The sequence below is a fragment of the Megachile rotundata genome, chromosome 5 (genome assembly GCF_050947335.1).
Source record: "Megachile rotundata isolate GNS110a chromosome 5, iyMegRotu1, whole genome shotgun sequence".
In the NCBI taxonomy this organism is placed as follows: domain Eukaryota; kingdom Metazoa; phylum Arthropoda; class Insecta; order Hymenoptera; family Megachilidae; genus Megachile; species Megachile rotundata.
In genome coordinates this window covers 20,905,503-20,922,949 of record NC_134987.1, presented here as the reverse complement: position 1 = coordinate 20,922,949, position 17,447 = coordinate 20,905,503, and the positions used below count along the sequence as shown (strand labels likewise).

At 34.5% G+C, this 17,447-nt stretch overlaps 2 protein-coding genes and 1 long non-coding RNA gene across 5 annotated transcripts; 1 reads left to right on the top strand and 2 right to left on the bottom strand.

The window, feature by feature from the left end:
• The first annotated feature begins 14 nt into the window (after positions 1–14).
• Positions 15–17,349, top strand: LOC100876508 (uncharacterized). 3 transcript variants are annotated; one of them, XM_076531481.1, is made up of 22 exons: positions 15–602; positions 851–1,151; positions 1,228–1,463; positions 1,673–1,847; positions 1,908–2,074; positions 2,154–2,349; positions 2,440–2,592; positions 2,666–2,742; positions 2,809–2,910; positions 2,981–3,217; positions 3,272–3,367; positions 3,439–3,668; positions 3,747–3,957; positions 4,030–4,145; positions 15,030–15,309; positions 15,390–15,587; positions 15,681–15,857; positions 15,939–16,141; positions 16,209–16,340; positions 16,466–16,561; positions 16,778–17,046; positions 17,211–17,323. In XM_076531481.1, the coding sequence occupies exons 1-21, from the start codon at positions 414–416 to the stop codon at positions 17,013–17,015; spliced, it is 3,810 nt and encodes a 1,269-aa protein (XP_076387596.1). In that variant the 5' UTR covers positions 15–413; the 3' UTR covers positions 17,016–17,046; positions 17,211–17,323. The 3 variants fall into 3 exon arrangements, with proteins under 3 accessions (XP_076387596.1, XP_012140542.1, XP_012140545.1); XM_012285152.2 differs by lacking the exon at positions 16,778–17,046 and having other exon boundaries at positions 2,648–2,742; positions 17,211–17,348; XM_012285155.2 differs by lacking the exons at positions 16,466–16,561; positions 16,778–17,046 and having other exon boundaries at positions 2,648–2,742; positions 17,211–17,349.
• On the bottom strand, positions 2,901–13,220 carry LOC100876616 (uncharacterized). The gene is made up of 6 exons (XM_076531503.1): positions 11,354–13,220; positions 10,891–11,236; positions 6,100–6,277; positions 5,797–5,990; positions 5,316–5,647; positions 2,901–5,236 (listed from the first exon to the last, which is right to left on the bottom strand). The coding sequence occupies exons 2-6, from the start codon at positions 10,902–10,904 to the stop codon at positions 4,533–4,535; spliced, it is 1,422 nt and encodes a 473-aa protein (XP_076387618.1). The 5' UTR covers positions 10,905–11,236; positions 11,354–13,220; the 3' UTR covers positions 2,901–4,532.
• LOC143264431 (uncharacterized) lies at positions 13,341–14,497 on the bottom strand. Its single transcript, XR_013038144.1, has 3 exons — positions 14,295–14,497; positions 13,810–14,094; positions 13,341–13,705 (listed from the first exon to the last, which is right to left on the bottom strand). It is a non-coding gene; the product is annotated as an uncharacterized LOC143264431 (long non-coding RNA).
• Positions 17,350–17,447: the final 98 nt, after the last annotated feature.

Below are 17,447 nucleotides of genomic sequence, written 5' to 3'. Positions count from 1 at the left end.
TTCGTTGAACGAATAAGTAAACAAAGATTATATGTTGTAATGTTGGTAACACTTTTGAATAATGTTTATACTTAACGCGAATGTGTTTTTATTCGATAAAGTGTATAGTAATTGTTAACATTGTGTATATAAATAATGAGTAGCATGTATAATTATAATAAAGGAACAATAGTTCCAGAAAGGCAAATTTTTGTAATAGATTTATTGACTTGACTAAGTCAAGTTTATATAAAATGCTGTTTAATATTTTGGTTATATTATATATATTAAATATAATATATTAGAGCATTTTTATTAAATGAATTGTATATTGAAATGATATTTTAAACTAATATAGTACAAAGATACTTGCACTTTAAATAAAGAGTCACTTAAATTTCATGTCCATTTTGTGAAAAATAAATTTTATAAAGATGAGTATGGAAGATGAGTATAATGTAGCAGCCAGATATAGAACTGTTCGCAAGCATTTAGATAATTTGGGATACAAGCAAGCGCTTACTTTGGATGCACTTCCTTTGATAGAAAAATTGCTTGCTGATTTAATACAAACAACAGAAAGTTTGAAGCATTTTAAAAGCATTGCACAAGAAAATATTGAGGTTTGTATAGTTTAGTTATTATTAAATTTAAATGCATCACCTAGTATTATTTGTAAAGCATTTATAAGTAGTTTAATTGGTATACTTAAGTTGTATACATATGTATTTTTAGAACACCCTTCATATAAAACAATGAATATACTGCTTACTATAACTACATTATAGTTGTTTTAATGAAGTTTAATGAAATATCAAAATTAGATTATATTGTATTTTTATGTAATTAAATGATTTTACTATATACATAGGCACATACACAATTACAATCCATAATTGATCCATATAAATGTGATAATGTGAGATTAGTACAAGAATGTAACCAGCTTCATTTAGATTTGATAAAAGAAAAAGAAGGTCATCAGAAACAAATTAAGGATCTTAAAAAGGAAATATATAAATTGGAGCGTGAATGTAATGATCTCCAGTTAGCATCATCTCGTAATTTACATAGAATTAAGGAATTGGAGATTGAATCTTCTAAAAAGTCTAAAAGAATTTTAGAACTTCAAGGGAAATGTTTAAAGCCAACTATTAGTAATGTTGGATTAGGTAAATAGTTTATATTTTTTGATATTTTATTATTATTATTAAAAACGAAATTTGACATTCCATTTTATTATTGTAGCTTCTAAGAAACGTCCAGTTTTTCCACTTCGAAGACCAGTCATAGAAGGTGAACCATTACCAAGAACAGGAACTAAAAGCAAAAATCCATTGCCGAATTTAAGCACAGTAGAACCGAAGGTTGTTGATTTGTTAAACATGGCAGATCATAAAATGAATTGTTTGAGTCATGAGGTAACAAAATTAAAGGGAGAACTCTCTTTGCAAATTGAAAATGTACATATGCTAAAAAATCAGGTATATTACTGTCAATTAAATACATCTGCATGAGTTTTGGATCATTTTATTTCCAATTTAAAAATGTTGAGCATTATATTGCATGAATTTGCTATATTTACTATTAATTACAAGTAATAGCATGTGGTAATATATACATTGGAATTAAATACATGTGTAGCACATTAAAACAATATAATTTCAAATATATCACAAGAACTTATTTGCAGTTAACTATAAAGGAAAAAGAAATTATACGATTGAAAAAAATGTTAGATGGAGGCAGACCATATTCTGCTATATTTAAAGATTGTGCTTGTAAGAAGACAGATAATGATAACATGGAAATTAATGAATTAAAGATTCTTCAACAAGAGAAGCTAGAATTAGAACAGCAGTTAAAAGGTAAAGAGAAATTAAGTTTCTAATAATGTAAACTGTATGTATAAATAATATTATTTATAGAGGCCTTAAATAAGCAACATGATGCTATGTCTCAAGCACTTAAACTTGCTGATAGGAATGAAGAATTGGAAAAAGAATTGAGAGACATAGACCATATAGCATTAGCTGTAGAGGCTGATTGTAATTCTGCAGTTAAAGAAAATAATAAAAGAGTTTCTAAGCTACAGGTAATAAATTTGTAAAATAGTTTTATTCAAATTTAACTTGGTTTTTTCATGGGTTTTCGTATTATGTACGTTTACTTAGCAAAAGTTAGAAGAAGTAATGATGCAAGTACACATATTAGAGGGTGAATTAATTGCTGAGCGTAGAGAAGTACAAGAATTGAAAGCAAATCTTGAAGCTTGTAAAATGGAAAAGAATAATATTCAACGCACTTTGGAATCAACATTAAATGAGAAAAAACAGACGACGGATAGGATAAATGAATTAATAATAATTGGTACATAAAATTTTTATCTTTATTTAGTTGGTAAATATAATTTAACTTGAAGTATTATAATCTACAAATATTTTTGAAAATTTGGAACAGAAAGAAACTTAAATGATGAAATAGAAAGATTAGCTAGAGAAAACGAGAAGCAAAGACAAGATATTATTCAGTTACAATATAGCAATAAACAGTTAAAAGATCAAATGAACATGAAGGAAATTTTACAAGGAAAAAGAAATGACGATAATAGAGGTAAGATTATGAAATGAGAAAATAAAGTAAGATTAGAGTATTTAGACATTTGTAGATTTGTTGCCATTATCAGGACAAAATGGAATAGAAATCCAAGAACCTCATAAAGAGAGAGAAGTTCAAAATGAGAATGGAATTCGGTACAATAATGTATGTATTTTATATGTTATATTACAATCGTGATCATATTAATAGATTATTTGAACTATGTTTTAGTTACAGCAAACCGTTGAACAATTAAAACGAGAGAGAGATTTCTACAGAGATGAATATAATAAAATTAAGGATTACAATAGTAAAACAATGGATAAAGACCATGTAAGATTTTATTTTCAATTACTATTTACACCTATTTTTAATTTACTGTTATTTCTACTTCTGAAAACAGGCTGATTTGTGGACACGGATTCGAGAATTAAAACTACAGTTAACTGAAAAGGAAAGTGTAGTAGATGAATTACAACGAGAAAAGCAAGAATTGTACCGCGAAAAATTTAATTTAGAAACGCGTTTACAGAGTTATAAGGCTGAACATAAATCATCTTGTCGGCCGTGTAATGTATGTAAACGTAGTACTTCGTGTAATTGTGCTCTTTCGGCTGTGAAAGATATTAGCAAAGCAAAGGTAATGAGATACTTTTAACAGCTTGATTGAATTGACAAACATGAAATTTTTTAGAGCATCATTGAAAGATTGGAACATGAACGAAATATTGCAAGAGCAGATGTTGAACGTTTAATAGAGGAACGTGATGCATTACGTGAAAGATTGAAGGTAACCAAATAATTTAATAAAAAAATTGTATTGTTTTATGCAATGAATACACGTGGTAGTTAATTATTTAGATGGCAACAGAAGCACACACGTCTGAACAACATCGTTTGAGGGAAAATTTAACTGATGTTGAAGCTCGGTTGAAACAGATAGAAAAGGAACGACAAGAGCTTTTACTTACACAAGGAGCACGAAGAGCAACCATAAATGGTCTGGAAGATCAACTGCAAGATCTGCGAGAAGAGTTAAAACGAACTAAACAGGAACTAGGAACTCAACGGACGCAATATTTTCAACTCCGGTATATGTTATTTCGTATACGAGGATAGTAAAATAGTGAAATAGTGAAATGCTGAAATATGATCCATAAATATTACAGAGCCCTCCAAGATCAAACAGATCAGGCGCTGGGCGACGCGCAGAATCAATTAACGCAATCGGAGTCTGAATTAAATAAGGCGTTGGACCGCAATAGAGCGATAGAACGACAGCAGTTGCAGTTGGAAAATCAAGTGAAAGAATTACAACAAGAAGTTAATAATTTCAAATCAAAGATGGCACATTTGGACCATGAGAAAGATCAATTATTGGTGAGTTATGGCAATTATTGTAATGAGAAGATAATAAAACACATGTAGGATAATGTAAATAATTTTTGTTAGATGGAATTGGACGAGAAGACAGAGAGAATAGCTGCTTTAGAGAAAGAAATAATGATCAAAGATCAACAAGTAATGGGGAACGAGCAACAGATTCGTGAATTACAGCAGAAAAATGAGTGAGTACTCTTACAGTTTACAAAGTTTAATTATTACCATATGCAAAAATATATTTATTATACTTCAAAAGAATTTCGATAAATTATATGCATATATTTACAAGATATTTTCAGTAACAATTATGATCAAATACCAAATTTAATTATTAAAAATATTTAAAATAGTATAATAAATTGTCATTGGATTTAGAACGTAATGGAAAGAACAATGAAAAATTTCATAGCCTTAAGTCATTAAATAAATAAAAATTCTTACAAACTTTAGATAAAAATTTTACAACTACTTTACGCGGGATATTTGTACAATGCTATTTACATATATTGTTTAACAATATACACACAACTTTTGCATGCAGATTTTGCATTCATTCTATCACTGTTGTGTACTTAAAAGTTTATTGATTTCACATTTTCGTTGAGAAACTTTGCTAAGCTCACAGTGGGTGGTTGACAACTACCCGATGAGAGGAGATTGTTGTTCTCTAGTTCAGAAATTTCGGAATTCTCTGTGATTCTTTTGTATCCAGGTCTGCACTCGCATCTAGCTTTGGGTTCAGATTCTTTGCTCTGCCATAAGGTCGGTTTTGGCATTCTTTGTGCAACCAGCCATTCTCCTGCGGTACACGGACCTTGAGTGTACAACTTGTAACAAGTTTTATTTATTTCCACCATCCCTGGTGTGGATTCACAGCTATCGTTACTTTCTTCAGAACATTTGTCAGAGTTCTTCAGTATGTTGGTGCATCCACATATGCCATTATAACTAATTCCATCAATAGATGGTCGTACATTGTAATCATATAACACGATCTGTCCATTGGGACATGGTCCCTTGGTTCCTATCTTATAACACGTTTTTTCTTGTGGAAAGTACAATCTTCCACGTTTGCAGGGTACAGGGGCGCAAGTCGTTGAGTTCATCAACATGTGACCAGATTGACAAGGCCCTCTTGTATAAAGTCTATAACAAAATCCATCTTCATAGAGGACATGACCTGGTTTGCACACACATTTAGCTCGAATTATGTCTTCGTTGGACGCTGCACTTGTTACGACAAAGTAATGTCCTTGAGTACATGGACCAATGCCACCTACAAAGAAAATCAATTATTATTAATATCAAGTATTAGTGTCACAAAATTGTATGATTATCGTAGTAATTTATCTCACCTAATTGATAGCACAGTCTAGTCGGCTCATGATAATGAGGTAATCCAGAGTGGCAACCACATGTTCCACCTGGCAAGAATAATTCTCCGGGTTCTGTACACGGGCCTTTCGTATAGTGTTCGTGACACCCACCTACGCTTCCTGGCCAGTGGTACCTTCCTAGTTCACCCGTTATAGAGCAGGAACATATAGTCAACCCATCTTCATCCGTTGTGAGAAGTTCTCCTTTTGGGCATGGCCCTTTACTAAATTTAGGATAACACTTGCCATCTCTAGGCCAATAGACTTCTCCTTTTTCTGTGCATGGCTCTGGATCTCGACAGACACCCCACCTTTGTTCAAGAATAAAATACCTTAAGTATTTATTGATGCACTGTGTACAGTGATAGTTTTGTACAATATTTTATAAGATATAGTTGACGAGGTAGAGAAATCAGACAGGTACATTAATAATTTATTAAATACGATAGTTTTATACTACCTGGACTTTCCAGAGGTCTCTGGTACAGGTTCAAAGAATTGTCCTTTTGGACAAGACGCTCTAGTGTATATTGGATGGCATAGAGCATCTCTAGGGGATTGTGCAGTTCCTGGAGGACACCTGCACTCTGCCACAATACCACCTCCACCTGCTGCAGGACCCAGCTCCATCGTCTCTGGACAAGGCGCTCCAATCTGTTGAACAAGCATGTTTCAGAATTTGATGGCTACGAGTGGAATAAAGAAAAAAGGACCACAGAAAGCTGCTTCTAATGTACTCTTTAAAGAGAAATGCAGCACCTGCCTGGAATATTTTGTAACACTTTCCATCCGGCGGCCAAAATAACAATTGCCAGCCACGTGGTTGAGCGGCGCAGGGATTGCTCGACGGGTCTGCCCATGGTGGAGGCATTATCGCTGACTTCACGTGAAGCTGAACCATTGATGTCAACCAAATTGTCACTAGCAATTCCCGTAAAGCACTGGAAACCATTTGGTGATTAATTTACATGGATATTATTAATGATATGAAGATTAGAATGGAAGCAAGAGAGGATGGATGTTCAACAAAAAAATTAAAATAATTTGGAATTGAAGTTCAAGGATTAATTGAAATAACAGTCAAGGGAAATGAAGGATCAGGAGAAGAACAGAAATTATAAACTAAGGTGGAACTTCAGAGAACAGTCATCAAAAGTAGAGTAAAAGATGACAAGATTAACTTGTATAAGTGGAATCATATTGTCATCTTTAAAGCAATTCCATATGTTTATTTTGAAGACTCGTGTAAAATGTGTGTTAAAAACTGGAGAATAATGATTGCGTTAGAAAACACATGGCCACGCGTGTGCGTGTACGTGTGTCAAGATCGAGGGTACGGTAAGAAAGAGCAAAAGCACGACAGAAATAAAATGACCATACTTTCACTGTTTCACTATGGCAATGGCATTGTCCCTGATGGCAGAGTTTAAGATGACGACATGCATATAGAATACGAATACAGTCCTGTACGAATGCTTCGCAAGTGTTGCAAACTGAAAGCAAAAACACTTTCCTCTTTTTTTCTCTTATTCCCTACGAACGTTGCCGGACAACCAGCCATTTCAAGTGATATCCGGTGTATCTTACAGTGGTATCAAGATTGTATCGGAATCTCTTTTATTTTATATTTTAGATGCATTCTATCTTTAGATTTTCGAATATTAATCCCCTTTTCAAAAAAGGTGCATGAACTGAATAGTGACAAATTTTTTTTGATTAATGTTTTATAATATTTGTGTAAGCTACAGTATGTTTCGATGGAGCGATAATCCTTTATGTAAGTTAAAGGAATTAAAGAGATTTATCTCCAAGATTTATACACGCTTCCGAAAATCAAGGAAGTAATTACAAGATGCGAGGAACTTTACCGCTTAAATTCTAACAGTTGCTAGACAAGCTTTCTTCCATGACTTTCCATTACATTCAGAACGAGTTTCGCTGATAGTTTGCTATCGTTTTATTAATTAAACTTTTTTTCGCTTGTTGCTCTTGTTTGTAGATAGCAAGTGTTCGAAATTAGTCCATCGTGATCTTATTCGAGAAACATACCAACAAATCTATTCCTAACATCTTTATTACTGTCTTTTTGGTGTGATCAGTTGTGTCAACGTTTTCTTCTCTTTATCGAAAATATTTTCTTTTATTGTTGAAACGTAGGGAAGTATTTAACAGAGCGTATACTTACACGTCATTAAGAGCAATTGATTAGAATTTTTGTTCAATTACGAAAAAGGAAAAGATGGATTGTCAGAATAAGATCGTTAAAGAAAGTCACATAGTTACTAGAAAACTACCGCGCATTGCGTAGTATCATGCTTCCTTTTTCCTGTGTAATTATTGCTTCTCATTGTCAAGCCGGTGTGACGACTTTGCGCAAATAAAAAGTGAGAGTATTAGAGACGAATCCGGGCAAACAATATATATCTCTCTGTACATTTCTTTGCGAAAATACAAATAGGTTTATTGGAATTTCTACATACCCCATAAAACGAATGAATACATGCAATTTTTTATAACGCCTACAAAACATGAGTTACATTCTGAACAGGAACATATAACGCGTGGTGATACGTGACAAAACATTCAGAATCCGAAGAAATATATAATAATCTTGATCCTTGAGATTTCACTCTTAATATGTCATAATTTCACTCGTGGTAGTTGAGTCGTAAGAAAGTTTCTTTTATACGTAAGTGCATTCATTGCTCTTTAATTGAAGAATATATCGCGTTACTTAAAAGTAAAAGTATCTTTGTTTATATCGAATCTTAACAGTTTGCGATATCATTTTTTACGAGGAACTTTCACGTCCACCTGCATGTTAATTCATAAAATATGAAGATTAATCGTCAGTGTACAATGACTAATTGCTTGATCAGCACCTCGGAAGTCAGGCTTTAAATTTTCAATTGCTCAAGGCGATCACTGTAATTGTGAGACGATAAAGGACATTTTAATTACTTCCTGGTTATATCATAATTATTGGAACATGTATTGTATAACTCTATTTACTGTTTACAGGATTATGTAGCTAAGAATTCATTTAAAATTTTTATTTTAAGCTTTCACACAATTCTGCAGATTTTTCCTTATTAGAAAATTATAGTTTAACTGGGAGACTTTCTATTTAAAAGTAGTTAACACGCGTGTATAAGCATTGTATTTCGTTTGCGATAAAAATTGAAAAGTACGCGGTTTAACAGTATTCGACATTTTTTATTTTTTGTAATAAACAATTGAATTGCAGTATCGTGTAACTATAGGAATTATGTCATATTTCGCACAAAATTATTAGTGTGGGTGTTTCGACTACCATTTGTGGCTATCAAACGTGATATTGTTTTGACGCAATAGAGAATACAGCAGAAAATTGTTAATTTCATTTATTAGTACGAAGAGATCAATGATGAGTTCTTTAGAAGGTTATTCTTGTTGCTGCTTGGATCGTGACGAGAGCAGACGATGTAGGTATGATTCTTTTGTCATTTATTTATCAATGAACACGTTACCATTATGGTAACTGACCAATTTCACTTTCTGAACGTAGAATTGTTATAGTTATTGTCATTAGAAATTATAATATTATTTTAATTATAATTTCTGTATAAAATAGGTGAATAACAATAATCGAGCTCTCTAAGCGTAACAGCATTGGTCTTTGTTACATTGTTTTTCTTGCACTAATTTCTCGACACGTTCAATAATTTCATACTTCTTTCGTATTCAAGCCCCTTTCCACTTTTTCTGCATGTTACATAATGTTCACTCATAATGTAACATGCGATAACAATCAACAACGTTATATCATTAGCAGACGTTTTATAGAGCGACTGTTTCCTCGGGCAATTCGACCTATATTCCATGGTTATACTACTAGGCATTCACGAAAAGGATTATCGTAATTATTTCATTTTGTACTCCCATTGTCATATAACTTTCTCGCCAGCACTCGTTCATTTTGCAAAAGAAGTTTTATCCGAGTTACTTATTCTTTCACTATTGGAAATGATTATGTTTATACAATTTAAACAGATTTGGGGATTATTACATCTAATATCAGTGTAATTCATATTAAATTATATTAGGTAAAATATAGAGTTTATAACTTATGATATATCATAAAGTTTAATGTCTGAGGAACAATATACAAACCCTCAATGTTCTTATATTAAAATTGCCAATACACAGAACAATGGTCGATTTTGAGGCATGGAAAGTCTATGCATATAATCACTCGACGTGCAACAATCTAACATGTAATTTCAAAGCGAATTAAAATAAGTGATGGTTGTTCGATCGATGAATGAATCATCTATTCCATCTACAACAATGTAATGGTTTCAAATTAATTTGTTCATTGGAGTGGCTCAATGAACTCTTTCCATTGTTTATCTAATTGACTGTTAAGAGGCGTACCATTATGTCCTACTTGGATCGTTCCACTAAGATAATTACATAACGAGTCGTAACCACCAAAGAATACCATGAATTAAATCACCATTTGATCTTCCTCGGAGCACCTCTCCGTGCCGTGACATTTTCTGTTAGAGATGCGAAATGACCTTTCGAAATTACTCGCTCAATCTTGTTATGCAACTTTCACTATAAGTCTATCGCTGAATTGTTAGGTGAATGTGTAATCGTTCATGATGAACATTGAATTAAAAAGAAAAATGAAACTGCATGTCAGGGTAGAACAATTGAAGAAGATTCACAAATTTCTACGTGCTTGAGTTCTGCAATTTTTGTACTCGATATAATCATTTTAGTTTAATTATTAAATCTCGGAGGTAATTCTGAAAAATCAGAGAGTTTGCAATGGGTTCTTCGAATCGATGAAAAATAACCCAAGAATTTGTATTGTATCGTGAAAGTAAATTCCCTTTCGAGAAGTGCAGGAACGATAGAATTTCTGGGTAAGAGTTGCACCATCCTATCTCTTTATGGTGTGCTCGTTTTTTAATTATATTTATTCCGACTGGGTAATGCATGGGTTATCGCGTGCCCGCTATAGATTTTCAAACTGGCTTCCACGTTATCTGAGGTCGTATATCATAGTTATAAATTGCATATTGTTTCGTGCCATTTAATGGATGCCATTGTACAGAGTATAACTTCACAAGAATTTGAAGTGGTTAATACTTCTACCACAAACAAGTACAGAATTTACTACTGTTATAAAACCTTTCTATCTACATCGGTATTTCTATTACAAAATTTACATTATTGAAAAATTCATTTAAAAGAAGATTCTAACATTCCTACACTTCATCTGACATCAGATGCTTTTTAAAATTTATATTGGTACTTGAGTATTGTGTACTTAGCATTAATACTTCTTTGTTGCATCTTATGTTTACCGAGTTTCATTCATAGTACACTTCCTTAACTTACTTCTTCATAGTTATTTAATCAAAAAGCACTGTTGCAGAATTTGTAATTTAACATATAAATTATTCACATCAACCTAAAATATAAATGGTGAATATTATATGTAACCAGACATAATGGACATAAGAGAAAAAATGTTTTGCAATAGGAAGAGTTGACTTACAATGAGGGTTTCATGGTGAAGATGGTGGTCCGCTCGCTAGTAATCACATCACAGATATTCACTGAAGTTCACCTAGTCCTTGGTTCGTCGCTTGACATCCTGCGATCAACGCGAGTCGCGCGAAACGAAAACGATGGTGTTGGCTCGAGTACCACTGCCAGACTGAAGCAACGACTTCGAATCACCTCTACGGCATTGCGCTGTTACCTAACTTCTCCGAGACAAGAACCCAATTCTAGTCCTGACTCCCTTCCCGTTCATTTTTTTCGGTAGTTTCCTCCATCTTCTTGCAATCGCTTCCAGAAGACCGGGGAAAGCAGTCTGTGACGTCTTTTATGTTCGAAATCTAGAAGGAATGCATTAGATAAGTTTGGCAATTATATCTGCTCATTAAGTATGAAACTTGAGGAGTGGAATGTAAATCCTTTTCCATGTTCCATTTCTCAATCATTTCAGAACTTACTCAGTCATAGTAATCGTGTTTGCGAAATTGTGTTGTAATATCGTAGATCATTGAGTCCTTTGAAAATTCCCAGTTACGAAATTTTCGCGATCGAGTCTTTCGTTGCTCGACCTCCGTAAGGTCGTTCCGAACAGGAGAGAAAAGCATCCGTCTTCTCGGAGGCAGCTTTCGTTACGACCTATTGCATAACCCCGATGGATCTGGTAACTTCATTTCAACGAACCAACCTACTTGACTCCTTTCCCCTTCGATGTACTCTTCTCCAGCATCTCCACACGTATCCCAATCTTTCAGTGATCGAAACGGTGTTGCACGTCATTTCTTGTTAGTCGTTTCAAAAGCTCCATCATTTTCACCGGAAGGAAAACTATGGAATCTTTGAACTTAAATAAAACATTGGTACCTTGTAACTTTCTTCGTTGCCGATATAAAATGACGACCTCTAGGATGTTAGTTATTTTAAGAACAAACTTAAATTTTCATATTTCTATTTGTTTGATAGCAGTATCTCTTCATTCGGTATTCCAATAGTAAAGTAGGCGATGTAAGTTGATCCCTAAGACCCCGGTCTAATTAACTACTAGCCACACCTCGTTTATAAATCAAGTAATTTACACTCCGATGTCCAGGAGTTGAAAGTGGCAAAGCGAGTTGCGATTAAAGCAAGACAACAAACTAGAAACAAACTTTTCAATCGCTTCCTACAAATCATTTACCAGTTGAAATGAATACACCCATTGAACGTGTAAATGAAGAGTTATGAGTTTCCAAGATCTTAAAGCCTGAAATTAAGTTCATATAAAAATACGGATCTAGTAAAAATATTCATAAATGGGACTTAACCATCGACCGTTAGGAAGAAATACCTGTTACATAATCGGTACGAAATGATTTAACCAACATAGAAGAGTGTAACCAGTGTATTCTAAATATTTGACTCCGCATAGATCAGGGACTGGTTAACTGATGACGTAATACCGAATTACAAAATCAACGTAATAAGACATACCACGGCTATAAACAACCGGACATGAGATCTCGAGGGTACATCGTGAGTCATCTGGGTCCCGCTTTAAAATGAAATCAAATGATCCTTTTATGGAGAGTGGTGTGTATCTTTCGGAGTGATTGCACGGAGAAAGAACCGAGATGTTGCTTTTATATGGAGATTCGGAACAACGGCAGGCCCTGTTCCAGAGAGATCACGTAATCTCTAGGAGTCAAGAGACTCGAAGAGATTACAACGGTTCTTCTTATGCATCCTGTTGCGAGTGTTTCTCACGTGCTGACGTTCCCTGCATTTCGAGGAACCGTGCAATGCCCTTTACCTGTAACGGTAAAGGTGAACGGCACCTCTAAAAGGGCGCCCATTTTGACATCGAGTATCGTACATAGAATTCTGGTCGAGGGACAATCGATGTAGAAGCGCGTTTAGGTTGATGCACTCTGTTGCATGAACCATTTCTTCAATCTAATCCAATCTTGAACTTCCAGTTTGCTTGTTATTTATCTTCATATTTTTGTTCAATTGTTCTTCGTTCCAATTAGTTAACAAGACGATAGTCACGGAACTATATGTGTCATAACATTTCTCTTCAAGATCATAGTTGCATCAACTCGAAATCTTTGAACCATGATTGCAGCAGATCTTGTAAACGTGTAACGTAACCGCGAAACGTAGCTGGCTTCTCTATCGCGGCTTCGATTTCAGGGACATTCTTCAGGATGAACGAGAACGAAAGTATGACTTGCTCAATGACGAAGTCTAACGGGATGAAACGGACGTACGATGACCTTCGTCGACACGTTCGAACCTTGAATTCTGAAGGCGGATCTTGAGTTCCTTCGTTTCTTAAGTTTCTTTGTTACCTAAAATTAGTTATACATTTTTCAGTTTATTCTTTAAATAAGATAAATGCTAGTCGATATCATATAGAAAAAAAATTCTTGAAAGGAAATTCTCATCTTTCTTTAAGGATAACGTAACTTATAAGATTGAAAATTTGAAAGTATCGGAAACATTATGTAAATGTTAAAAAAAGAGCCATAATACCTCCTTCTCGTTTTGTAGAAAGCATGGAATACGTATGATGCTGATTAAATTATGACCAGATTAAAGGTTAGTTGTTTTTAGTTCTCATGGACGGCGTAAGGTTTCCATCATTAATTATGAAAGTATTGGAAAATCTGTACAATTTTATCATCATTTATGCCGAAGAACTTCCGCGATTATTTTATGGATATTTATACACGTATAAAAATGTATTCTCGAATGAAGGAAGTACATTATGGTATTTGCTTTCCCTTCTTCTTAAGCATCTATGCCTCTTTCCAGATCCAATAAAAGTGGACCTTTGAATTATTTATTGCACATAAAATTAACGTGAACATTTTAGATTTAAATATACGTGTTTAGACTTGGACGTCTAAATCTTGCATCTCTTAATAAATCATACCTATTCCATAATCTGTTATCTTTATTTAAACTTCGCGCTCTTTTAAACAGTCCGGCTACTTGAATGAAGTCATTTTTGATCATTTGACGTAACAGTCTCGGTAGTGGAAATCCATTCATTTTGCAATGCGACTTATATTGAATCTGAAAGAAACATTCTTCTTACCGTAATTTTCTTCGCGAAGTCCATGACACAATTCCAGTCTTCGTTATCTTACAGCTGTAATCGATTATTTAATCATCGTGTTACTTGGAACACCACGTGTCACGACAGTTGTCAAATATTCTGAAAAATAATTACAGTTGATTCTTCGGGAAAAGGATATGCATTCGAGCCATCGCTGAATTTCAAATTGCGTTAACTAATGGACATGCTTGCAACGTGTTTACGACTCATGCGTGTCGAATGCTAGCGAATATTGCGAATTTCTTAAGGTTATTTTCACTTTCGTACAGAGAAAAAGGTAGTATTGCATAGATACGAACCATCGAAGGAAGCTGGTAGCATCAAGGAAGGATCATAAGATGAGAGAAAGCCATTTGTTCGGTGTCCAGGTTGTCTGGACTTTTTTCTTTTCAAATTGCGACGACTATGCGCCTGCGTGCGTTTACGCTTACGTAATGCGCAGGTGCGTGATCGAAACATGTTCGATCGATGATCGATTATTAGATCGATTATAGAATATTGTTTAGAGATACACATGGTTTATATGATTAATTGTTATTAACATAATAAATCTTTGTAGATAAAATTACACTTACTCCTATAACACGATACATGAAACATCGCACGTTTTAATTTGTCATCGACTTTCTACGATTTCTGTCCTACGTATGTAGTTCGTAGTACCTAATAAAGTCGTTTCGAAGGCTACGTGATCCACAAGCGAAACGAAATCTGGCCACGTAAATATTTTCGAGAAAGAATGAAGCAACTCTCGTCACGATAGACGCCTAATTCATCGCGCCGCCCTTGTCCTCTTTCGAGAACGCTACTTGCGCCATCGAGGGATATGCGTGCGATTCGCATAATCGAATAGACACGAATTTAATATTAATACTATGAAGTAATGATGACAGTACAGTAGGTTTAACAAAAAACGTTTCCATGATTAATGCAAACTTCGTATCCAAAAACGAGGTTAAAAAGACGCTGATTTTGTCATACTTTTCTTTTGAAAATTCAGTTGCTGAAATAAGATCTTCGTTTGTCTTTTGCAGAATAACTGTCGATCAGAGTGCTGAGCAAGGCAGACAATTGAGAATGTCGCAGCTAGAGGTAGAGAATCTTCAACGGCAATTACAAACGTCCAGTTACGATCGGGAAAATGCCATTCAAGAAAATCAACGGATCCAGGATGATTTGGCTGCGGTTACTTGCGAAGTAAGAAATTTGCAGCGCGAACTGGATGCATCTCGCGCCGAATGCTCCGACTTGAAGCGGCAACTTCAAACTTACGTTGGCGAGGTCCGTCGAGCCGAGGAGCTTCTCAATCGAAAGGTGGTTTTACTAAATTTTAGTGATGCTATGTGAAATAGGTAGAAATTTAAAATAAATTAATATTGTTTATATATTTGCAGGAGAGTGAAAGAACCGAGATGTTGAATCACTTCAGAAGTTTGAGTTTAGAAGCAACAGTTCTGGAAAATAATAATCACAGCTTGGAGTCTGAAGCGGCTGAAGCGAGAGGAGCACTACAGTCAGCTAGGGATCGACTGTTAGACTTAGAGCGACAATTGGCTGATAAAGATACTCTGATCAGAGGCTATGAAACACAGGTGTTACTTATTTCAAGACGTATATTCTTAGTTTATAGATCTTTGTATCCTTAAATGTCTATATCTATATCTGTTCCCGTTCAAATTTTGTAGATTAGCGAATTAACTCAAAATGTCGCAAGCATGGAAACACAGTTGCGCCAACAAGGGGAACAGAGGCGCAGAACAGAGGCTGATTTGAATGCTGTGAGAGATTTGTGTGTAAAATTGGATCAGCAAAAAGATACGCTGATGCTACAGCTGGATGATAAAGACGCACTTAAGGCGCAGGTAAATGATGCAATGACTTCCATAAATTGTACATATGGAATATGCGGATGAATAGAATAATCGGTATCCAATTTCATTTAGTACGATATGCAAATCGCTAAATTGAAAGCGGAGCAGACTGTAATTCAAGATCAGATGAGTAGAGATCGCGCAACAGTCGAACGGTTAGAGATGCTTTTGGATCAAGCGCGGCAAGAATCTATAAGCGTGCAGGCCAACAATCAGGAGCTTCAAAACGAGATGTCCAGACTGAGACAAAAGATGTCCGAACTGCAAAGTAAACTGTAAGAAACAATTGAGTTTCGTATTGAGTTATTGTAAGATGTATTTCATGTGTATATAATGTTGTAGATCGTCGGAATCGGGAAAGCTACGGCAATATCAAACTCAAGCTGCGGAGTACTGTAAGCAGATCAGTGAACTGCGTAGACAAGTTACAAACGAGAGATTTGATCGTGCAAGAAAGGAAGAAGAAACTCGCAGGTATGTTTTACGAAAACTTTTATTAATTACAGCTCAAACTTGTTGATGTATAAAATTGGAATCAGTAGGCGTTCAATATAGTAGTAGTAGCTGTTTAGATTTTATATGTTGTATGTTTGTTTTAGACACTCAGAAGGTCTTCCTGATTCACTCGTCCAAACTCCACCTCCTAATAACCAAATCCCTTGTAATTCAAATGATACAGGATTTACGACGCAAAGGTAGATAAATATTTAGTAAAATATAAACAGATTTTTAATGCCGAGGTGGATTTAACAAGAGCTTCTAACTTTTTTTTTTATACATGATATAATTTTTCACTCGTACAAATCTATTAAGTAAAATCTAAACCAAACCTCCCTTGTGCTGTCCATCTCTGCAGTACTTTATACGTTAGTATCCATTTTATTAAAAAGAAATGAAAATTAAACTGCCAGGCAAATAGTAGACTGGTTGAAGAAACCTTACACCGCGATTCCCAAACATTCCCGTATACTTAGTCCTGCGCAATCAGTAAACAAGCGAAATTCTTTCCCTTTGGATTGCAAGTGTTTACCCTCCAGAAAATCTTTAAACGATTCATCGTCCAACAAATTGTCATTCGTGCCTTGTATCTCGAGTAACGAAGCAGATGTCTCAAGACAGAATAATTCTGAAAACTCCAACAAGCACTGAAAAGTTCTGTGATTGTGTAACCAATTGCTTTGTACGTGTTTTGTGGTGGTTCAATTAGCAATTATAATACACAGTTTTTTAATATGAAATAATTAATAAATTTGAGCGTAATACAATCGTCAAACTTCGACGTTTAATTTGGTAGCTGCATTTATCCAAATCGTAATCTTATTTTTATTATTCTTTTGTTCACAGGTCTTTAAATTCCACACCAGACAGTTTTAACGTAGATTTAAATGTGGTTATATAAAGTATCGTTTAACGTGCTCTGATCAACAGATATTTTCAGAACGAAAAATATGAAGAGCATGATGAAAGTAACAGGATGAAAACGATTGATGCTAATGCAATGTCACGTTTTGGATGTTCGAATATGAAGAGTAACAACAGATGTAATAATCGTCCAAAAGAAATTCAGTGTGATGTACCTTG

Bases quoted from the DNA above. Each gene is read 5' to 3' on its own strand.
- LOC100876616 (XM_076531503.1), bottom strand. The intron at 5,991-6,099 runs GCAGGTGCTGCA...CTTGTTCAACAG, and splicing joins AGTGTTACAAAATATTCCAG to ATTGGAGCGCCTTGTCCAGA. The intron at 5,648-5,796 runs GTAGTATAAAAC...TCTTGAACAAAG, and splicing joins GAGACCTCTGGAAAGTCCAG to GTGGGGTGTCTGTCGAGATC.
- LOC100876508 (XM_076531481.1), top strand. From the start codon at position 414: ATGAGTATGGAAGATGAGTATAATGTAGCAGCCAGATATAGAACTGTT. The intron at 1,464-1,672 runs GTATATTACTGT...ACTTATTTGCAG, and splicing joins TACATATGCTAAAAAATCAG to TTAACTATAAAGGAAAAAGA. The intron at 2,743-2,808 runs GTATGTATTTTA...ACTATGTTTTAG, and splicing joins ATGGAATTCGGTACAATAAT to TTACAGCAAACCGTTGAACA.